At 41.3% G+C, this 22329-nt stretch overlaps 1 protein-coding gene across 1 annotated transcript in view; it reads right to left on the bottom strand.

The window, feature by feature from the left end:
* Positions 1 to 1025: 1025 nt before the first annotated feature.
* Positions 1026 to 22329, bottom strand: part of PID1 (phosphotyrosine interaction domain containing 1) — an 89048-nt gene continuing 67744 nt past the window's right edge. Inside the window, exon 3 of the mRNA XM_030495771.1 lies at positions 1026 to 3022. Within this exon, the coding sequence (XP_030351631.1) occupies positions 2546 to 3022 (477 nt within the window). The 3' untranslated portion in view covers positions 1026 to 2545. The remainder of the gene's footprint in view (positions 3023 to 22329) is intronic.

Below are 22329 nucleotides of genomic sequence, written 5' to 3' on the forward strand. Positions count from 1 at the left end.
TTAGAGGAAAGAATATGATTCAAAATAAAACAATGCCAACATTTCTGTCCAGCTGTGCTCTGGCTGGGACTTGGTGCTTGGTGAGAAGGGCAGGCTGTGCCAGTCAGAAGGACCACACCCACCCCCATGGCAGGAACACACCCCACTAAGTATTTGCTGCAGAACTAGAAATCCCAAACCCAAATCATCCACCATAGTCCTCTGTACGGCAGGCAGGAGGCATCTCCACTCCTGGTATCTTCCTTCTCCCACTCCCACATTTGAGCAGCCCTCAGTTAAGAGCTGGGACTCACAGTCAAACTCTCCTTTGTCAGCAGGAACCTCTGGCTGAGTGGATGAAACAGGAATTTCACATGCTGATTCACAGCAGCTTTGGTGGCAAAACATGCCAGCAAGTAAAGTAACACATGATTACAGCTCTGAGCAAAAGTTGAAGGTTTTGCCTGATTTTGCCTTAGGTCAAAAAGACAGATACATAAATGGAAGGACTCTGGTTTGGGGGTTTTTTTCTGATCAGCATATAGCCCATACATGACCCTCCACTTCTGAAAGAACATTGTGGGAAGGAAAAACTAAATCATTTTTAGAGCCATATTTGCAAACACTGGGTCCAAAGATCCAGAGAGAAGCAGTTCTGAAAGACGCCAGCCTGGTGTTTCATTCCCCATCCCACCATCTAATGCTGCACCTGAGCCACTCTGCCATTCCTGTAAGGGCAAGATACTGCTCCTACTCAGCAGAGCTCATTCCAACTGGCCAGGCGTGTGAGTGGGGTGGCATCTCTGCCACCTCCTGCAAAACAGAAATTATAAATCATGTCCACACATAGCCAAGTTAAAAAAAAAGAAATCTCACAGTAATAATTTACCTAAATATTTAAAAGAAAATACTTTGAAAATATAAATGTAATTATCATGGAGACTGATGTCATACTAAACGGAATAAAGCACCACTTTCATTCCACTAAATGAAACGAACACAGAACCCACATATAAAAAACAAAACCACAGAGTTTGCACTGGAAAGACAGTTTAAAAATCCCAAACTTTATCTCTAGACATTTTCTTTTTTATTAAAGTATGAATGTATTTATGCTGGAAACCGTTTACATACATTGTAAAGCAACAAGCATATTTTCAAGAGGTGTGGGCCTTCAATATGTTTCCATGCTCAATCTACATGCTTTAACATGGACTCACACATACACTCTCACATACAAACCTATAGACCCACAAAAACACAAACATAGAGCTATCTGCTTTGATTAGCTTTCTTTTAAGGCTTCTGTAAGGTGCCCTAGTGCCCCTAACATTACCATAATTACAAACAAAATTGTACAAAGGAGCAGCATTACCTGCAAACTATTGATCTGCTCTTGGCCTTAAAAAATATTAAGTGAAACAAGTTTTTCCATTTATTTGAGTTTTATTAAACATCTGCATTTAAGAAAGGCATGACTGTATATCTGCAAACAAGGAAAGAGACGGGAATCTTTAAGTGAGCTTCTCAACCAGAACAGATGTTTAAACCTGACTCCTAAGGGACCATTTCCTTTGATTTCTACAATACCGCAGCCCTGGATGTGTGACGAAGAACTACCAGCTCCATCCCACCAGGGCCACTCGACCAGCAATGCGGAGATCGGTAACACGGAGTTGAGTCTACCATGCTCATATCACTTCAGACCTGAGGTTGATGAGAAGTCACAGTTCAAATACTGACAGACCCAAGCATCCCTCAACTCCTACCAGTGGTCCCTCCCCTCCTCAAGAGCACAGCAGGGTTGGAAAATGCACAGATAGTGGTGCTGGCTCGCTGCACCCCTAGCCATCATGGAGCATTTTTGCCCACCCCTTTTTGGTATCCTGCAGTATATAGTCTGAAACTGCAGCTACTGGTGCTGGGTGAAAGATGTGGCAGCAGGTATATTAAGAAAATAGGTACAACGAATAAAATAATGGATAGCATATGATATAATGAGTACATACAAGCATCAATTTTTATCTGTGAAATGTGAATTAACTGCAGAATGCCAGGTCATTAGTCTAAAAGGCTATGTATGGCTGTCTTAGCCTATGTTATGTTCAAAGAATTTTTGTGATGCATCATGGAGAAAGATTCTTCAGGAGCCATTAGGGCTTTCCAGGTCTACTTGCTCTTGTGCACCAGCATCAGACCCCAGCTTGGAATGCCAGAGGAGCAACTAATAAAATTGCCTGACCAGTCTTATAAGACAAACAGGAATGACTCCACTTCTTAGTATGCACCTGAACTACAGAGATGAGAAAGGAACAGTGATGGGTTGGTGAGAGAAATGGGGGAGGGAGCTTTTTTCTCACTTTTACAACAGCAGCAGATTTCAATGTAAAGTAATTACTTTAATGATGCATATCTGTAGGTACTGAATTGCTCTTTTGATTTAAAAAGCTGGTCAGAGAAGTGTTTGTCAGTCCTTTCCTTCCCCACTTTCAATTGTTACTTATTCATCTATCAGCTCTCATTCCCTAGGCCATTTCTGCCTTTGCTGAACCGTGATTGAGTTCAGTCAGCCATCATCAGACTCAAATTCATGAGACACTTCCTCTGACGAGCTGTTCCTGTGGATCCGGCCATCGCTTTTCATGCTGTGAAAAGTTTTCTTAAAGGCCTCCATCATGGCATGGGCCAGCTTCTTGGCCTCCAGCTTGCTCTCACACTCTACAGCATGGCAGTCCATCTGGTAGGACAAGTCATCGTTGATCTCCCGATAGACCCAAGCAAAGATGTTTGGGCTGATGTTGTGGTCAGCAGTGCAGTAGGCTATACGTGCTACCTGAAAGGTATCCATGTGGACTGTCGCCTCACCTTTGAGGTCCAGATGATGCAGCCAGACTTGGAAAGGGCGAATTTCCAGAAGGGCATTAGCTGGGTAAATATCCTCCCTGGCGAGTGTGTGCTTCTTCCATAATTCAATGACTGGTTTCTCTGTGCACCCTGACAAAAATTGCATCCCTGTTGTGGAAACCTTACCCAAATATGTAACCTGCAAAGAAGAGCAAAGACAAGTGAAACACAGACAGCAGACTCCAGCATTGCTTTCTGCCAGCCCAGGAAACTGAACTTTATCTGGAAAAAGCACCACCTCATCCCACCCCCCCAGCAAGCTCCCCAGTTACCCCATTATCTTCCAGAAAGCAGTTTTCACACTGCTTTGCAGATTTTTTCCAGATGCTGACTTCATCATTCAAGCCTAGATATTAAAAATGTTCAGTCTCTTGAGTTCCAAGGGATTTCACTCTCTCCCATGTAAAGCCCAACCTTAAGAGCCCATAACTCTACCTCTAAGCTCATACTAGAAGTCTAAGCACCAGTGGAGCAGGCCCCAGGCAGCTGCAATACTAACCACTTTTATTTTCTTTCTACTTTATTCAGATGATTTATTTGTATCATATTTCAAACATTAATACTAGGAAGACTGAGACATTCTCAGTTTGATAATGCAAGGCTGCAAGGGGCCAGAAAAGCATGTCGATGGCAGAGGATTTTGAAGTGTTTGAATGTTTTTTTCCAAAGTGATCCTGTTTATCTAGCACTTTTGCTGTTTCTACTTAAATATTAAGCCAGGAATATCTCAAAGCTGGTCAAAACTCTAGATTTGAGCAGAGCTGAGACATTATTACATCAATTTAAGAAAATACGCTGTTAAAAATATCTGGTAATAAATCTACCTTAGTTTAATCATATCATCTCACGGCTTTTCTGTCTAACTTTCTCGAGTAAATATCCTGTTACCTAATCTGCACAGTAAAGTAACGTGGTTTTAATGCCCTTACTTTATTTTGTTCACCAAAATTCAAATTCACTGAGAGCTCCATATCAAAAATCTGTATCAAGCCCGAGCAGAAACATTCCCCTGAATCTGTGCAGCTGCTAAAGAGGCTTTCTTCCACTTACAGCTAAATGGAAGGATATTTTATCTAGAAAAAGGGATTTTCTCTAGAAAAGACAGATCAACACCACATAAATACAATTGTGCAGATTATTCTATTTATTGCTGTTATCAGAATGATACATTTAAGAACAACTATGTGTAAGCAAAATTGCTTACTTGTCTTTTGCAGCAGTAACTGCTTGAGACGGCATCTCATGCCTCTTGCTTGATGTCTTATAAATTCATGTGCATTTTACTGAAGGCGTTTGGAGAAAAAAAAAAAAGTAGTCGCATGCCCTTTCCAAACTAATTTCTTCAAAGTTCTGTATTAAACATACAGTATCAGCTATTTTTATTTTGTATATGCCTTAATAAATGCAACACAAAAAGGGATTTCCATATTTAAACACATTTAAAAAAATCATACCCACAAGGAATACAGGATTTGTATTCCATGAAAACAAAATTTTTCATAATAAAAATATTTTGCTGCAAGCTTCATAGGTTTTGTTAAACTCACAGACCAAAATTAAGTATAATTAAGGAAAAAGCTTACAAAACATTATTGGAAGTCTGTGTGGCTTAATCGCGCCCGCCAAAAAAGCAATTTCATAGCACCGACATTTCAAAATGGGCAGTGTTATTCTTTGCCTATAAATATCCATTCTTTGCTCTGGGAATATGGTATATCTTATAAACCTTTATATTTTTTGAACAATGGGAAACACAACATCTAGAACAGTTAACAAGGCAAGACCTACCAGTGTTTCGCTTTATTTTATTGGTGATGAGAGTTGAGTTCCCTAAAGTACTGTAGAATAACTTAAAAGAAAACCTCAGAGCTCATAAGGCCAACTAAATACATACAAACAGCACATACAAGACCAAAGAGGAATGTGTTTTCAACAGACTGGGGGGTATTTCGACATACATCCACAGTCATATTAATTTGAAAAGATCAAGAACAGTGTGCAAATTCGCACATTCAATATATTCTCTAAAGGTTTGCTCAGCCCCATTTCGTATTCACAAGCCAGCTAACAAATGACTAACGCACACTGTAAATTAAATGAGCATTTGAGGTTAGATTTAAAGCCCATTGCTAACAGAAGTCCTTCACTGACTTCAGAGAGATCCGCACAAAGCCTTTAAACCCTGAGGAACAGGGAATTAGCCTTTTGCTCATGCACTTTGTCACTGTCCAAATACAGTTTACAATCCCCAGCCACCGGAGAGATGCTGCCACCACTGCAACATTTTGTCCCTCCAACTGCTGTTTGGAGAAGACCAGTATCACTTGCAGCATGCCGAAATAAGCACTTCTTGTTAGAGTACAACAGTAAATGCAGGGAATTGTTTCATTACAGGCTTGTGTGCAAGAGGAAGTTGCTGACAGCATGTGAGCTGCCCTGCCACAACAGCATGAGGAATGGGAGAGGAGAAGGAAGCAAAGGCAGCTACATCCCACCGAAGAAGCACTACCATGGGTTTTCCCAGGCAGATAGCGCTGCTAAGCTCAGTGCTGCAAGTTCACCCCCAGCACACAGAGCATCAGCTTCCCAGCATGTATGACTGCCGAGTGATGCTTGGGGCACCTCTGGCAGCTGAGGAGCAAGCAACACCAGAGCTAGTTGTCACACAGGAGTACAAATTGAGTTTGTTTTCTCTGTTCCTTCTCTGCCACTAACTGCAACCCCCTACTGGCCACCAATCCGTGTGTGGCCTGACTAAGTGTGAAGTTAAAAAAAAAAAAAAAAAAAAGAAAGAAGAAGAAGAAAAAGTATTTCGTTACAAATAAAGTATTTGTATCTTATGAAGAAAAGCAGTGAATTACTCTGAAAGCAGCAAAGGCAAAAGTAACTAATAAGAAAGATGGGACAATGGCTTGTTTACCAAAATGGGATGTAATGGTCTGATTTACTGTCCCAGTTCTGTCAAAATATAACTGTGTAGGAACCTTTGGCAAGTTGCTTCCTCTAACACCACTTTGCAACTCCATTATATAAATTTCATTTTCCTTTGATGATGCATTCATAAATATTTATAAAATACTTAAATATTATAACAAGGAGTTCACAGGAAAGAGAATAAACAAAAAACCTTTTGTTTAGTGTCTCTCCTGTACTGTGTCTTACATAGAAACATCAACACCTACTAATGTTATTTTTTGGGGTTTTTTTAAACAAATGACCTTTCTTTTCCTAGTTGTGATGCAAGCATTTCACAAGAGTACCATTACTGAAGCTCTTAGTGATGACAGATGTCTAACATTTCATCGCTTTATGGTCCCCTGCTAAATACAGAACAGGGAAACAGGGGCTGACAAGACACCTCTAATATTTGACACAAAAAAAGGCAGCATCCTGTTAAGAACAAAGTTTTCTTCATGATTAACTATAATCTACTATAATCTACATTTTACCCATTCCATAGTAACCCATCCGACACTGGCCAATTTAGTAACTTAGATATTAACATCTGTGTAATTGCAGAGACAGTACCAGTAAAAGATGGATTTATAGGGCACTTCTCTCTGAGCTCTCAGTTACAAGGTTATTCTTGTAACTGATGCTCCCTGCATTTCAGCTCCTACCTCATCACATCCCACAGCACACCCACCTTTATTTAAATGCCTAGAAACCACTGACCACACACATCATTAGAGTAAAGCTATTACAGTACAACCATCTTCCTTTCCAATTTCCAAGTTTGCCAACCAAAGATCAAAGAATGTATTATTCCTTCCATTATCAGATGGAGAAGAAAACTATTTTGAGGCAAAAATTCCCACTGGTGGTCTTTTCCATTAAAACTGATGGCATCTCATCAGTGTAAACCCAGCAGGAAGTATATAAAAAAAAAATGCAATTTCATCTTTAATACTCGTAAGAACCAGATGTGAAGGGCACAGAAAGACATTGTTGATGTTGTTATTACGTGTGTATGTGCAAACACACACTGAAGAACTGCCTGAACAGAATCAGCTGTGTGTATAGCCTTTCTAACTAGAGAGTCTTTGGCAAGGGCTAGCAATGGCTACAGCTCAGGCTGAAAGCCTCAACTGTGATAATACAGCTCAGACCACCACCCAAAGTTCACCAGGACCGAATAATGCTTCCTCTTCACCCAACACCAGAGAGAGGTCACTTGGCAGCAAACATCAGTCCAGGAAGATAACTTATTTGTGACAGCATGCATGTCCTATAGCAAGTGCCATTCTATACATGCTCAGGCCAGCAGCTGCGTTCCCTCCTCTCTACCCTCAGTGCAAGACAGGGTGGTGGTAATGTGTAAATTATGATCAAGCTGTCGCAGCCTTTACTTGTTTCGGACACTGTATTTGAAATGAGAAAAGGAATGGAAAAGCCAGCTCAATGCGACTTTGTTAGTGTTAAGCAATAAAAGCATTTCATTCCGTATTTTCTTCTAGGGGCAGGACTAATTTTTTTTATGGCACTTTCAGTCCTTTGGTTTGTGTGTTCCATCTTTCCCATGGATTTCTAGAAGATACAACTCACAGCAACTTCTTGTGCATGTTAAAAATAATTCACATTCTCTCTGGCCTTTCTATGGCAAACTGGCATTTTCCATCTGATCCTTCACTCCCTGGTGAGCCACTGCCACCCAACATGACACAAAATACACCTGTGGTTTCGGCACTTCTATGCTTGCAAACATTCAAACCTTTAGCAAAAGCCAAGATGCTCTGAAGAGCTCCTTATTTCACCCTAGAGACTTGCCAACACCAGTGTCTTTTTCTGACAAAACTGTCCTCCACAGAAACATGCTGTGCCTTTGCCCTTTCGTAACACAGTTATGGCCATCTGACATACAGCTATGTCTCATGTCAAACAATATAAAGATTAACCAATGTCATCTTTCACGCACTGTCCTGAAAACACAAAAACATCTGAGTATTTTGACTTTGTTTTCAACTCCTTCAGTCCATAATGTAGACTGAATATATCTTTTAATAACTAGGCTCAAGAGATTACCAACTTTGAAGAGACCAATATAGTAGCTGCCATAGACATTTTCACTTCTAGCACTTCTGCATGATTTTTCAGAAGTAATAAGGGAGTTTTTCTTTCCATATTCAATTCATTTCTTTATCATTGAACTCACATTTTTTACTTGAGATGAAGAACAGCTCAGCTCCTGCGTCAATCTGACTTCAAATCTGACTCCCCTATGGATAAGTCCGTAATGCTCCTAACTCACGAGCCTCAGTTGGGCATCTGAAGTTAGGCAGCCCAATTTCTTTTTCTCTCTCTGTTCTTTATCCCTGGTGCATAGAATTATAGAATTAACTAGGTTGGAAAAGACCTTTAAGATCAAGTCCAACCATTACCCCAGGACTGCAAAGACCACCAATAAACTATATCACCAAGGGCCTCATCTACATGGTTTTCGAACCGTGATTCAGGTTCCAGGGACGGTGATTCCACAATTTCCCTGGGCAGCCTGTTCCAATACCTGATTACCCTCTCCATGAAGAAATTTTTTGTAATATCCAATCTAAACCTCCCCTGGCACAGCATGAGGCCGTTACCTCTTGTCCTATTGCTTGTTACTTGGGAGAAGAGATTGACCGCCCCCTCACTACAACCTCCTTTCAGGTATTTGTAGAGAGTGATAAGGTCCCCCTGAGCCTTCTCTTCTACAGACTAAACACCACCAGTTCCCTCAGCCGTTCCTCATAAGACTTATTCTCCAGACCCTTCACCAGCTTTGTTGCCCTTTGCTGACTATCACTGCTTCAAGAAAGCCGATCCAAGTTGTAAAGATCCATAATTATTACATTACACAAGGACAGATGCTCTCTTGGCACAGGACTCTGGCATAGAAACGTGTACGCGCACAGGTCTCGGGGCTCTCTCATTATTCTAGACCAGGATCAAAGGACCATATGGAAAAATAACTACTTAGTTATTTCTTTAATACAAGTATTTCTTCCACACCAGATAATAAGGGTCTTTGTCAACAAAATTAGCAAAGAAAATGAAAAAATTAAAACAAATAGAGTACTTAACTTGAGCCAGTAGGTATTTACTCTGCATATTTGCCATCACCAGAGGATGCACTAGAGGATCTTAATCTTATACGAATCTTAGTAGCAGGTGACTGTCTCTTTTTTCAATCTGTCTTTTAAAATAAACATTCTTTTAGCCTCAAATCTGGTCTAGTTGCAATTGATTGTGTTTGATCCGAGACGAGAAGATATTTCTCTCACTTAAAGGCAAGGCAAGCAGAGACAATGAGACATTTTGTTCCTGAAATCAGAGGATTTCTCCCATGGAAATTTCAGGAAGTGTGGTAATGAAAACGCAATTGGAAGGGTCTATGTCAGGAAATACAGGCATAGACCTTCCAGTCAGCAAGTACTAGGCAGCCTGGCAGGACGACCAGGATGTCTGTTGGTCCCTTTGGAACTGCAGCATTTGGAAAGCCAGCAAGGAAACAAGGTGGCCAGCAAGAAGCTCCACTGCAATGGCAGCATGCACAAAGCCCACAGTGCCTCCCATGCAGAGTGGGCAGGGAGGGTCAGGGCTCACCGAAGCATCGCACAGCTTTGAGTACTGAAACTGAATTTTTTTATGCACAGTGGAGCTGGGATACGAACAGGACAGGCCTGCAGCAGACTGACTAGCAGCTCAGTCAGCATCTTTCATTTCAGTAAAGCAAATTTAGCTGTAGAGACATTTGCAACATCTTTAATTAACACACCCAACTCATGGCACAGAGGGAGCGCTCTGTGCCAACCAGGGTGCCTGTCTCACCACAGCACCACAGCAGCGCAACTGTCCTCACCCTCAGGCACAGTGACTTTGCCTCAGGCTGGCGGCTTTAGGATTTAGAGACAAAAACTTCTTTTTGGCTCTGGAGGAAAAATAAAAATATCCCAGACATTCCACTGGATCACTGAGCAAATACCGTGAACTGCATTCAAGCAACGTTTGCTTAACTAAGACCCAACAAACTGACTCAGTTAAGGAAAAAGGCTGCACAGTTTCCCTCTGCCTGTCACTGCTTCCTCTCCCACATTGCCCACTATCCAGCCAAAGCCTTTGCAGCACAAACACAAGGGTCTTTGCAGGAACCACAGGGCTCCTCAGCACACAAAAGTACTCAGTAAATGCAGTAATGTGGCTTATACAAATATGTGCAGAACTGTTTTATTTTGAAGATGAAATTCAGAGCAAGAACAGACTGAGCTGGGCAACCATTTAACGGAAAATAGCCATTGGCTCTGACAGTTGCCCTCCAGTTTAGGAAGGAAAAAGAAAAAAAATCAGTAATGTCTGATTTATTCTGAGGAATCAAAGAGTAGCTCCAGAAAAAGCTGAAACTGTCAGCACCTCTTCAGCAGTTAAGTCAACAGCCAGCATCTGACTCCTTTAGTGGGAACAAAGCTGAACCTAAGTCTTAAAACAATGCTAAAATTCCTCCTCAAAACCAAAAATAATAAACAAGCTCAGCAAGAAATGCATTCAACTCTTTACATCTTCAGAACTCCTTTGGAAAAACAACTGCTGGGCAGCAGCTGCTCCTTCCCTCTCTTCCTTTGTCCATCCATCTGTCTCTACAGCCATGCTCACAGCAGTCCTTTACAGGTGCCTTTATTTTCCCATGTGTTTCTCAGCTGTGACCATGCAGCAGATCCTGCCTTAACTCAGTCCCACGAAGGGTTCATCACACAAGTAAGGTGTAAAGTGATAGCACGGGGCAGTAACTTTGGGCATAACTCAATTCTCCAACTAAAATCCTCTGAAGGACTCACCACCTCTGGTTATTCTTAACCCATCATTATTCTTCCAGGTGTTACAGACTCCATGCTTCCAGGTAGCTGTAGTAGGCGAAGGAGAAGGAGGAGCTGTAAAAAGTCCTTTTCTTGAAAAATACTCATTCCCAGTAAAAAGAAAAACATATTTCCAATTTCACTGCTGCTTCTGAGTTAGCCCAGGAACACCCATTAACATGGCAGCAGGCAGAGCAGCTGAGTTACTGTGGTCCAGAGTGGATATCCCAACATCCAGTCTCATGTCTGCCTCAGGCATAGGGCTTTTCTGAAGGAGGGCAGAGCTCACCCATAAAGAATCTCTAGTTCCTCAGGCACTGAGCAGAACAAACACTCCACAGACTGCAGACAACAGACATCGTGCACCAGGGCACATCTCTCAGATCCTGCCCCACCTCTGAGTGAAACACCCAAGAGCACACAGACATTCCACTGCCCCTCTTCCCGGCCAAATAACCCCCAGTCCTCCCGGAGCAGAGCTCTGCCAAGCCTTCCACTGACAGCACTTGGGGAGAGGAGCAGAAGACAAAAACTTCCATGGAGTGCTGACAGGAGCAGAACCCTCTTTACACCTTGTGACCAGCCCCACCGACACCAACCCACACTGCCAGGGGGAGTGGAGGGAAAACATTGGTATTTGGAAAGTTTAAGATTCAATAAATAAATGTACTGGAAGATTATAAAAAAAACCCAAAATCCCCTTGAGGCGTTAATATATAAGCTCTGAGAGAAACAAAAGCAAACAAGTAAAAGCCCAATAGCTCCACAGGCCAAATAGCCAGTGCAGGATAAATAAGACAGCAAGCAGAGCTCTCCTTCAGACACATAAGCCTGAGAAATGCAACAATCCAAGCTTTTCACCTTTCATTACATCAAGCCACTGCTCAACAAGCCTCTTTATAAACTACCCTGGGTATTAAACTACTATCCTCAGCTAGACCTAAGAGCGTCTAACTTATATCCAGCAACCAGGAGTTCTGCCTAATTGGCAAAATGGTTAACCAAGCCCAAACACAACTGCAGCAAGAGCCAGCTCTGTTCCATGCAACCTCCCATTAGCAACAAAAGGATCGCCTCTTGCATTTCATTATCCACTGGACAGGAAGCTCTTTTTGTGGTTTGGCTTGAGGGGATGAGTCTGAAATGAAATCAAGTGGAACTGGCAAACTGCAACTAGCTTGTAGTCAGAGAAACTTGAGTCCTGGTGTGAGTGGAAGATTTATGCTGCACTGTTTAAAACTCAAGAAATCAATTTAATTCTAGCAGTGATTTAAAAATGTTGTAGTGCAAGACATAACTGAATGAGCAAATACATTTATCATACACAACCTCAGTGGGGCTGCTGGACACCCTACCGTACAAGCTGATGATTACTTTTATTCCCAAATATTTTCTTTATGTTGCTGTTTAGCTAATTTTTCTCCTTTGTCTGCTTCCATTGCCTTACATAACTTCCTTTCTTTATGCCCTGTTACCACTGGGTTGAAATTAATTTTTGGACAAGCCGGACATTTCCCATTGCCCTTCAGGAGTCTTCCCAGTGTGAGGAGAGATGTGGAGGTAGCCAGGGAAAGAAGAAGAAAACCAACCCACACTTCAGTCACTACTTGCAATTACTTGGAGTTTCCTTCACACAAAGTCCTTCCAAAACCTCTCTTCTGCCACCTCAGAACCCTCACTTTGAGAACATCCCTTCTGCCAGAACATCCCCTGCTGAGACTGCAGTTTAAGTTTGTATGATCATGGTCTCCCCCCAAGTGGATATTTACCTTCATGTTTATGTTCAAATTACACCCAAGCCTTTTTCCCCTTTTGCATTCTTTATTTACGTAAGGTTGAAACTGAGCATGGAAATCTGATTAAGCAACTCATCATGTTTAAGAAAGCTTTTTGGTCCTGGGTTCCTCACAGCTGTTGTCTCGTAGCAGAAGGAAGGAGCCCACGGGCAGAGGAAGGGAGCAGGCTGTTTGCTTTTACTTTGTTCCCCTTCCTTTCCAACCCACAGAAGGCTCACTTTGGCACCAGTCCTACAAAAGCTTCAATTTCAGTTAATGGAGCATGCAAAGAGCAAGTACAGGAATGACTATATAACTTGGGCCACTGTTTCCATTGAGGCATGTGCATTTTACATACTCTTCAAGACTTTGGACACCAAAGTATGCCCAGAAAGCCATGCAGAGTGCATGTTTTTCAGGATCTTTTATGGCTATGAGGTCTGTTCTCAAGGTTCCCTTCTTTGAGCATTCCCCATGAGATCCTTCTATTTCCCCTTCAGTTCTTCCTTTCAAAAGAAGATGCCAAGTAATAAAACTGAATAAAGCCAGTGTTTCTAAGACATTCAGTTCTGGAGACCAAACATCTCAACTGCAATTGCTTCCTGGCACAACTTGACAACACCTGAAATTAAGAGCATAAGGGAAGGAAGCCAGCTTCAGGGACCACTAAAGATGACTACAAATTGAGTTTGTATTTCAAGAGAAGTGTCAGGTCTACATCACAGGGAGAACAGAAGAAAAATAATGACGACAAAACCATTTAAGTTCTTCCTCCCCGAGTGCCGTAAAACCAGTAACATCCAAAAAAAGAAAAAATTATGAAACAAACCACAGACACAAGAGACTCCCAGAAATGGCAGCACTTACTCCTGCTATCCACACACTGCAAATGAAACTCATTCCCTGAAGTGATCAGGGGAACAGAAACATCACCCTCCATATAAATATAACTATACCCACATCTACAGTCTCCTATTAACATACTCAGTCATTAGTTTTACATCTCCTTCATGTATCACTATGTGAAATGAGTTCCATGACTTAGCAAACCCCTTAGAGATTTTTCTAGCTCTCACAAGTTTTAGCATCTCCAGGAAAAGTCTTATTTGAAGACTGGAAAAGAAATACAGTGCCTACACTGGGATGGAGCTCTTACACTGCAGCAATGAAAACCAGACCTTGTGTATTTCAACTTAATACAAAGCACTAAATACATTATTAAAAAGAAAATATAGTTAAGCAACTCTTTTTATTGCTAAATGAGCCCTTAGATAAATATGCCTGAATTATTGTTTAAGTTTGTTTGTGTTACCAGATTCTGGATCAGTGCCATAGCAACACAGGCTCTGCACAGCCTGAAAGAATACAAAGTCACTGCCTCTAAGGTTTATGACACTATATTACAATTTAACCAGAAATTTCCCACTCAACAATGCAACAGTATGTTAGCAGACTAAACAAAAGATTTTAAAATAATAAATATGTCCCATAGAGTGTAATGATGGAAGACAATGGTGCCATACAGTTTTTAATTCATTTCCAAAGCCGTAATTTTCAGTGCCTCCAAGGTCCCATTTTCACAATGGATCTAGTGCCTGCCTGTGACTTCAATACAGTCACTTTCCTTTTGGATAATGTCTTTCCAACCAGTAGAGAAAGATTTGAAAGTGATCCTTAGCCCGCATGAGCACCCAGTTAATTGGGTATTCATGCAGGCTACCTGAGCACAGGGAGGTTGGTCTCCTGGCAATTTCTCCAGGCAGAGAGGTCTTTTCCAGTGACACAGAGGGAGGCTCCCTCCTTTTCCGGCTAATTTAATCACAGCATCACCTGTACTCTTGGCATATATTTCAACTCTAAGGTGACAAGCCTACATAGCTGCCAGAAAACAGTCCTTAACCACCTGGAGCAAAACCTGAGACATGGAGACTTCTACAGTGCTAGTTTCAGCCAAGATGAAAGGAAAGACCAAGCCTTGGTTTGGAGAGCCTGGAAGGTGGCACTCCAGAGTGGAGGACTGTCTAGAGGAAAGAAGGGGAGGGGGCAAAGGTCTTCTTCTCTGGGGACAGATCTTCTTAGCGCTGCTGCAATTTAGATGATCTACTACAGCAGCTTGTCCCCAGTACAATTCAGATGGCTGCAGGTCAGACACAATCACTACTCATATCAGTTGTACAGCAAACTCCTAGGAGCTCCCTTCATATCCATAGTTCATCTCTCCAGTACTACAGAGGCCATGGCTTTTACAAAGGGCAGAAAATTAATTTTTTAATTTTGCCTGATAAAGTTAATTTTGCAAACATAAAATCTATAGTTATAACCCTGCTGTTGATCTGCTTAACAAAGGACAAACCGGTGCAAATTTTAGGGAGCAAAGAAAATAAAGAAACTATTTACAACAGAAATATATAAACCCTTCACTGTTTTTTTCTATACATATTGTCTTCATGCAACAGTAAATACCTGCACTTAAAAATATAATACTCAATGCCATTATAAAAAGGATGCTGTCTTGCAGTTCTTGACCAACCAAAACTCCTGTCTGGGTTTAAAAAATTGCTCCAATTTAGATTTGCAGAGGACTTCCGTATTTTTGTGGATAGTAAGAAAGCAAGGATATAAAGATATAGTAGCAAAACACAATAGTGAGATCAACACTGATTCAGAGCAAATGCTGAACCTCCAGACCACCACATTCATCTACTCTCTATAGCCTATGCTGCTTTAGGGGAAGTTAGAGTAAAAGTAATACAACAGCAGCTCCACTCATGTCTATTTTCTGTCTTCCTCTTTGTATCCTGACAGTTTCTAGGACTACACGGCCAAGTTGGGAGCAGAAAGCCTACCAGATGCTTTGCCACTGAAGGTCAGACACCTTTACTCCAGCTACTGCTTGGCCTACCCAGGAACAGAGGGTCAGTTCTGAATAAAGTAACACTAACTATCTGAAATTGCTCTTCAACATAACAGAATACAGCTTCCTAAAGCTTTACAGGCTGCCTGTGACATTGTCTCTAAGCAAAACACACCCATCCTATGAAACACAGACCATTCCATAGCATAATAAGCTCAATGAGGTCTCATGACCCACAAGCTAACATATTGCTAACTGCAGTATGTATCTGGTAAGGATCTCGGAAGACTGATGATGGCTTTCTATATAAACAATTACTCAAACATTTTTCCGTTAACAAGGTGTTTCACAGTTCTGTAACAAGTAAATACTTTGTCTTAGCCATTTATCATCGTCCTACACTTCGAATTTTCCATATAGTTATTAAAATTATTTATTAGAATAAGCAGATCTTTTTAAGACCTTAATAGTTCTTGGTCATACCAAACTAAGAGTTCCAACCAGTACATAATACATTACAAAGTAATTTGCAGTATCAGACAGAAAGGGAAGAATAAAGAAGAAGAGTATGAACTGACAAAGCAATGGCCAAGACTGGAATAAACTGCCCACAGGGGAAGGTTTCTCTTCCCCAAATAGCAGGAACCAAATATTTCCAGGCATTTCAAGAAAGCCCACGGGTTTAGTGTTCTCTCCCTTTACTTTGAGATATTGACAGAGAGATTTTCAAAAGAGCACAGACAGCAACACGTGTCAAGCATTTTAAGAAAAGCTGACCACTCTTTCAGTATCTAGAAACACAGACAGAAATTTGGCTAGAGAGATCAGTGTGTGCATTAGCAAATGAGGAATTACTTCTTTTAAAATTCTGTAGCTTTCCCCATCTAGGCTGAAGCAAGCAAAGTTAAAACACCCCTGTTTCAAGGAGTCTGATACAACACTGGTACAAGACACAGCTGTACTTTCACGCACAGAATCAGAGCCCTTTGTAAGTCCGTCCTAACAGTCTCATTTCCTACCAAAGTTGTTATTATTTCAGTTAAATATTTTTAAATAGAAAATAACACATATTTTAGGTTTGATAATGCATGAGCTTAAATTTGACAACACAATAGAGAGAAAACAGCGTTTTGGGTAGCAGAATTTACTTTAGATTTATTTCATGCTAAAAATGTAGATATTTACAGTAAAAGCACACACAATATATTATTTGTCCCCTACCACCTGTCTCTAGCTTTCTACTCTTTTCCTCTGCTGCCTCTTCATCAAAACAAGTTGGTATCTCTTACACCAAGTAGAAGATTCTTTAATTGTAGTGCAAACCCACAAGCAGCATTAAAGTTCAAGCCATGTTTGCAAAACTCAAATCTGAACAGGCCAACCTAGCTATTCCTGTGAGGGAATCTTATTTACAGAAAAATATCTTGCTTCTACAAGAAACACACTAAAATAACAAACAACCAAACCAAACCAAAACAAAACAAAAAAACAAAGCACCAGGGAAGTCAGAAAGGAAAAAAACGTGTTTCTTACTCCAGGCAAGGGCAGCAAGCACATTATGTTTCTTTGGAGGATCTTGTTTACTTTTTCTTTCACAAGGAGAAAATGAGGCTAGTCCCCACCTGAAAACTGAGTACTATAGCAGGCAATATGGATTAAAATTTGTCTTCATGTTTTGTCATTAGCAAGGAAAGATTTTTATTTTCATTTAAAAAAATATAAATACAAAACAACTACACCTCCTTTCTCACAAAAGCACCAAACAGAGATTATAAAAATCTCCACATTTAAAACAGCCACAGCAAGAAAAAGACAGTCCCTCCCCACAGCAGCAAGATCACACAACATGCACAAGTGAACTGGAGCACAGCCCTTCTGGGAATGAACTTGCTAACGCCCAGAAATGGCATTAATGCATCATATTGTAATGCCTGTCACAGCCTTAGGGTCCTAAGATCCCAAATCGTTCATCTGTGCATATAGACAGCTTCCTATCTGCATGCATAAAGTGACACTATGCTATTCTACCAGGATATGATATACATATATATGTACTACAAAATAATTCCGTTGAATTATTTATAACACCTTTCTTCTTAAAGAAGCATTTAGTAAGCTGTATCATTAAAATACAAACAGCAGCTGCCTACACATCCCTGAATACCCCAAATCCAGAGTTTAGTAGAGGAGGTGACGAATAACCATTACTGAAGGAAACTGCAAGGGCAATTTAGGAGGGAGCAGTGTAATTAATGGAAACAGAAATTGGGCTTTAGCAGCCATGCTTAGAGTGCTACCCTTGCAAAAAGAGACACAGTTTTTTAATCACTGCAGTGCTCGAGACACTGTTCTCAGTCACAGCACAGTGTTGTCAGGAGTGATGTCTCCCATCAACATGACGGAGCACTGCCTTTACACCACCACATCTGCTACACTCCCACTCCCTTTGCAGAGCAGGTCCTGCTCCATAAAGACCCAAGGATCAGAAAATGCAAAGGAGAGGTATTCATGAAGCAGGGTATAACTTCACTACTTCCTTGCACCTACCTTCTTTCCTGCCTACCTGCCATTTGCTCTGCTTCCTTTCTTCGCTCCCAGGAAAGCGCACTCTTGGCAATGGGTAAGTGCCCCACCAGCACCGCCTGCATCGGCTGGGTGATGGAAATAGGTGTGAGCTGCATCTGCTCGGGACAGAGCCCAGACAGAGTGTGGAAGCTATGAAAACTACAGCAAGAGGGAACTTTCTATAGGGAAGACTGAAAATGTGTGGAACAGGGACAGAGCCATGACGCAACCCTGAGAAAGCTACTGCTGGGTATGCAGCTGTTTCCAGAGCGGATCACAAACCAGAGTATACCCTTCACAGGGAAGTGCATGGGTGCCCCTGGATGATCCGTAAAGATACTCCTATATAGCCACTCACATGGAGTTAATCTGATTATAAACCAATGATTAGAATGAACATTGAAAGGTTTACCCAGGTATTTTTAATTTAAGATATTGGATAGAAATTTTAGAAGGTGAACAGAAGAAATTCCATGGAGTGGTCCAAAGAAAGTCAATCTCAGGGGCAGGTCTACACTGTAGAGGATACCAGCCAGAAAGGCTAATAAAAACAGAGAAGCTGTGAGATCCCAGCAGAACTGCCACCTGTTTTCTCCTCAGCTGGTCCAAGAGGATGACAGCACAGTACCACTCGCCAAAGCAAAATCTACTCTCCATTATACAAGGCTGCTGCACTTTGGAAAAATACATAACCAGCACGATTACGTTTAGCAAGCGAGAACTTGAAAGCAGGCAAAAAACACTTTGGTTGCTACTTTGAGATTGGGTTTGGACTTGCGTTACAAACTGTCTGGGAGAGATCAGGAAACCAAACATCTCTCTTTGATGTAGAGCACAAACTGCTCTGTAGTTTCTTTTTAAAAGGAAAATAGCTTTTTCCTTTCATGCTTTAGGCAAAGGAGGCATAAAGTCCTTCACACTTTCCAACAAACACTTAAAACTCTCACACAACACCATGTCAGGTATAACCAAGATCTTGATTTGAACTAATTAAATCATGGACGCAATGGCAAGAACAGGTTTCATCTTGCTTGTGTTCTCCAATTCCAGCAACTAAGCTGCCACATTCAGGCACCTAATTCTTTTTGAAAGGAAAATAAATACACACAAACACACCGTAAAGGAACAGAACAAAAATTTGTATCCAAGGGTGTCCTGCTAGTGTGGAAAAGGAGATAAAGCTCTGGGCTTTGCAAGGTGGCAAAATCATCATCTTAGGCCTGGAAAAATTCTGCAAAAATCAACAAAAGACTGACACAAACTCTTCCGCATAGATGGATAAAGCCACACACATAACACTTAAAGACCTTGACATAGGTATGTGTACAGTCAGCCTCCTTGTTCACTATGTAACCTGTTAGGTAACACAAATGCTTGTAATCCCAGTTTCTTCTACTTCATATTCACTTCTCAGCAGATGATTCTCAGGTGAGCAAAGCCCTAATCACACCTGAAAGAAATTATCACATGCAATAGCACTGCCAGAAAACCAAACACCACCTGCTCTGAAGACCCACTGAATTCTTGGTTAAAAAGAGTTATCACTCTTCTCTTTTCCAACAGATGGATCAGCCTAAAGTTATTAAAATGTTTTTTTTTTAATTGAAAAAAGATAGACTAGTGTCCAGGTCCTCGATAGCAAAGCAACAGACAGCAGGAACTCACCAAGGTCACAGAACAAAAATGACCTCGGGCTTTCCAGGGCTCTATGTCAGCCCAGGTGCATTTACTGGGTGTTCTGGCAGCAGAACACAGGAGTGCTCTTCCCCACGCCCCTCAGAATGAATTCATTCAAAAGAGCAACAGGTGAAAAGTAAATGTGATTTTGTCACCCTTGAACATGAAAAGCTGTAAAAGCTGGGTAAGATACCTGAGCCAGGGAGAAAACCAAGGGCAGAGCTGAGGGCCCTAGTAACACATGAGGTAACTCCTGCTAGCAAACACCGCAGAGGGAAAACAAACAGTCCTCTGCTCAGCAACAACCATAGTAATACTTTCCCAAAAACCTTATGATATGGTCTTGTTTGAACTATCATAAGCAAGAAAAGCTAGCCAGTACAGCAACTTGAAGCAACTGCAAAGCCCTCGCTCTGGTTCATGGCTTGAATACCAAGTTGTCATATGGATGTCTAAGTGAAGTATTTCGTACTGCCCAAAGTTATTTCTAGTCGTTGCCTAAGAAGAAGGTTGTTTGGACTTTGACCTCCTCTGCGCTTAATCACCAGCATTTGTGAAGTGGAAGAAACAAATATGATTTTAACCTCTGGCACAGAACACAGCAGAAATGTAGTGTCCAGCACAGTCTCTTGTGCTCTGATGTCTGTCATTTGAAGCAATCACCATTTTTTAACCATGAAGCCTTTTTGAGTCTGCTCCTCCACTTCCTTCAGCTGCACAGTCCACAGCCACGCACATTAAAGGACTTAGACTGAAATGCAAATCTGAAAAGCTCACAGAGAACTCATTAAAAGACTAAAAAAGGCTTCAGAAACTATGTTTTCAGTGCAGAAATCTGTGTTTAGTGCATATAGCTAGATGCCTGATACACCAGGTTTATTCACAGTGTGGTAGTACATCAATGTCACATAGGGAAATGTGGGACTACTACGGCATCTCCCATAACAGTTAAGTCATGGTGCCATATGGTGAAGAATAACCAGGAGCCAAGATAAATACGCTGTGCTTGTCCCTAATGTAGCAGAGGCACCATTGTAACAGCTGTGTTGCACTAAAACCAAAACAGAAGGGGATCAAAATCCATTCTGTTGGCTTATAAAGTTTTCTGGCATGATCAAGCCTATTAGGAAGGAAAGCTCATGATCATACAATGACGACACATTTGCTTGGATGAGCTAGATTAGTAAGTTAAGTGCTGAGAAGTTATTGTGCAAGGCATGTGTGACCTCTCTAGGCTGAAGAGAAGGAAGGGAAAAGGACATTGTACACTAAGACAGAGCAACCAACAGCATCCAGAAATCCTAAGAGGTCAGACAGAGTGCTGACCTTCACCGTAGCACTGGTACAGCTGTAGCATGAGTAAGACCTCCTTCCCAGCTCCCAGTCATGCCCCACAAAACATTTCTAACCATCACGGGCTGGCCTGTTGGGGAGGATGGTGCAGGTGGGGAGCACTAGCCCAGGCAGAGATGGCAGCAGGGAGCCTAAACCTGACCACCCTCCCTAGCATTCCATGATACTCCCATGTTTACCCAAACTAGAATGGAGTAAGAGTAGCCCTGTACCACCTTGCCTCCTGGGTGGTGAGCAGGGTGCTTGCCCAGACAGCAAGAGATGGGGTTCAGACATTGTTGTCCTGTCTCCTAGCACCAGCTGGCAGAGATCCTCAGTCACTGGGACATGGGCTGGAGCAGCATCTGCTCCTTCAGAGATGCTACTGGGGTCTAAGCACCTCTACAAGACTGGGACAGGGAATCAGACCTTTTGTTTGCTTGCTTGTTTGTTTGTAAATAAATAAATCCAGAGTGATCAAAGTACATAACTGCTCAGCATTTTATAATCCACACATGTAAATGCTAAAATGTAAATGTATGTTCTTGTTGCATAACTATCAGAGAGCACCAATCAAAACTCATGATAAAGTGAATGAGTCCACCAGGTTACATGGAGTACTAACAGTTCCCAAATGTTTGGCTTAACTTCCTGAATGCCTGTTTCAACCCCTAAATCATCACTGGAAATCAGGTTCAAGAACAGAAACTCAAGACAAATTAGTCATACATTTTCCCATGACAGTCCATTGCTACTTAGAAGGAAAATGTAAAGTGTTTTCTTCATTTGTTAAGATAAAAATGAAGAATGGCTTCCCATCTTAAGCCTTTAAAAGATAAACTATTTCTGCTGCACTTCTGTTAAGCTTGTTTTATAGTTCTACTACCATGCAAAAAGGAACATCACACTTCCAAAATGATTGAAATTATCAGTCATTAAGAATGCAGCTCACAATGCAATACAAATCCCTTATTAAATATTATAACTTCAGCTGATAATGTTTAATTTTATCCCAATTAAGCAATAGTGTCCAGGGCAAAAAGCCTAAAAATCATTTGCCTTCTTAGCAACTTGAATACAAGCCAGAAAGCATAGGCAGATTTTGCTCTTGAAATGGTTTCATACCAATCTCTAGAGTATACAATGTCACAAGAAGACAGCCTCCATGGGTACCCATACCCAGTACACAGCCACTTGTGAGATGAACTTATATAACTTGAAAAGAATCGAAGATTCCTGAAAATATCAACAGAAAACACAATTGGTATTTGCAGTCAAAAAAAAAAAAAAAAATTAAGAAAAAAATTCTGAAGCTGAAATTTCAGTCCTGGTCTGACACGGCCTCCCATCACAGAAAGCTGACATTCAAAAAATTGTTTAGAGAAAGCTGGATGATGTCTGTGCCCAATGCAAATCT

This window comes from Strigops habroptila, chromosome 8 (assembly GCF_004027225.2).
Source record: "Strigops habroptila isolate Jane chromosome 8, bStrHab1.2.pri, whole genome shotgun sequence".
Lineage (NCBI taxonomy): Eukaryota > Metazoa > Chordata > Aves > Psittaciformes > Psittacidae > Strigops > Strigops habroptila.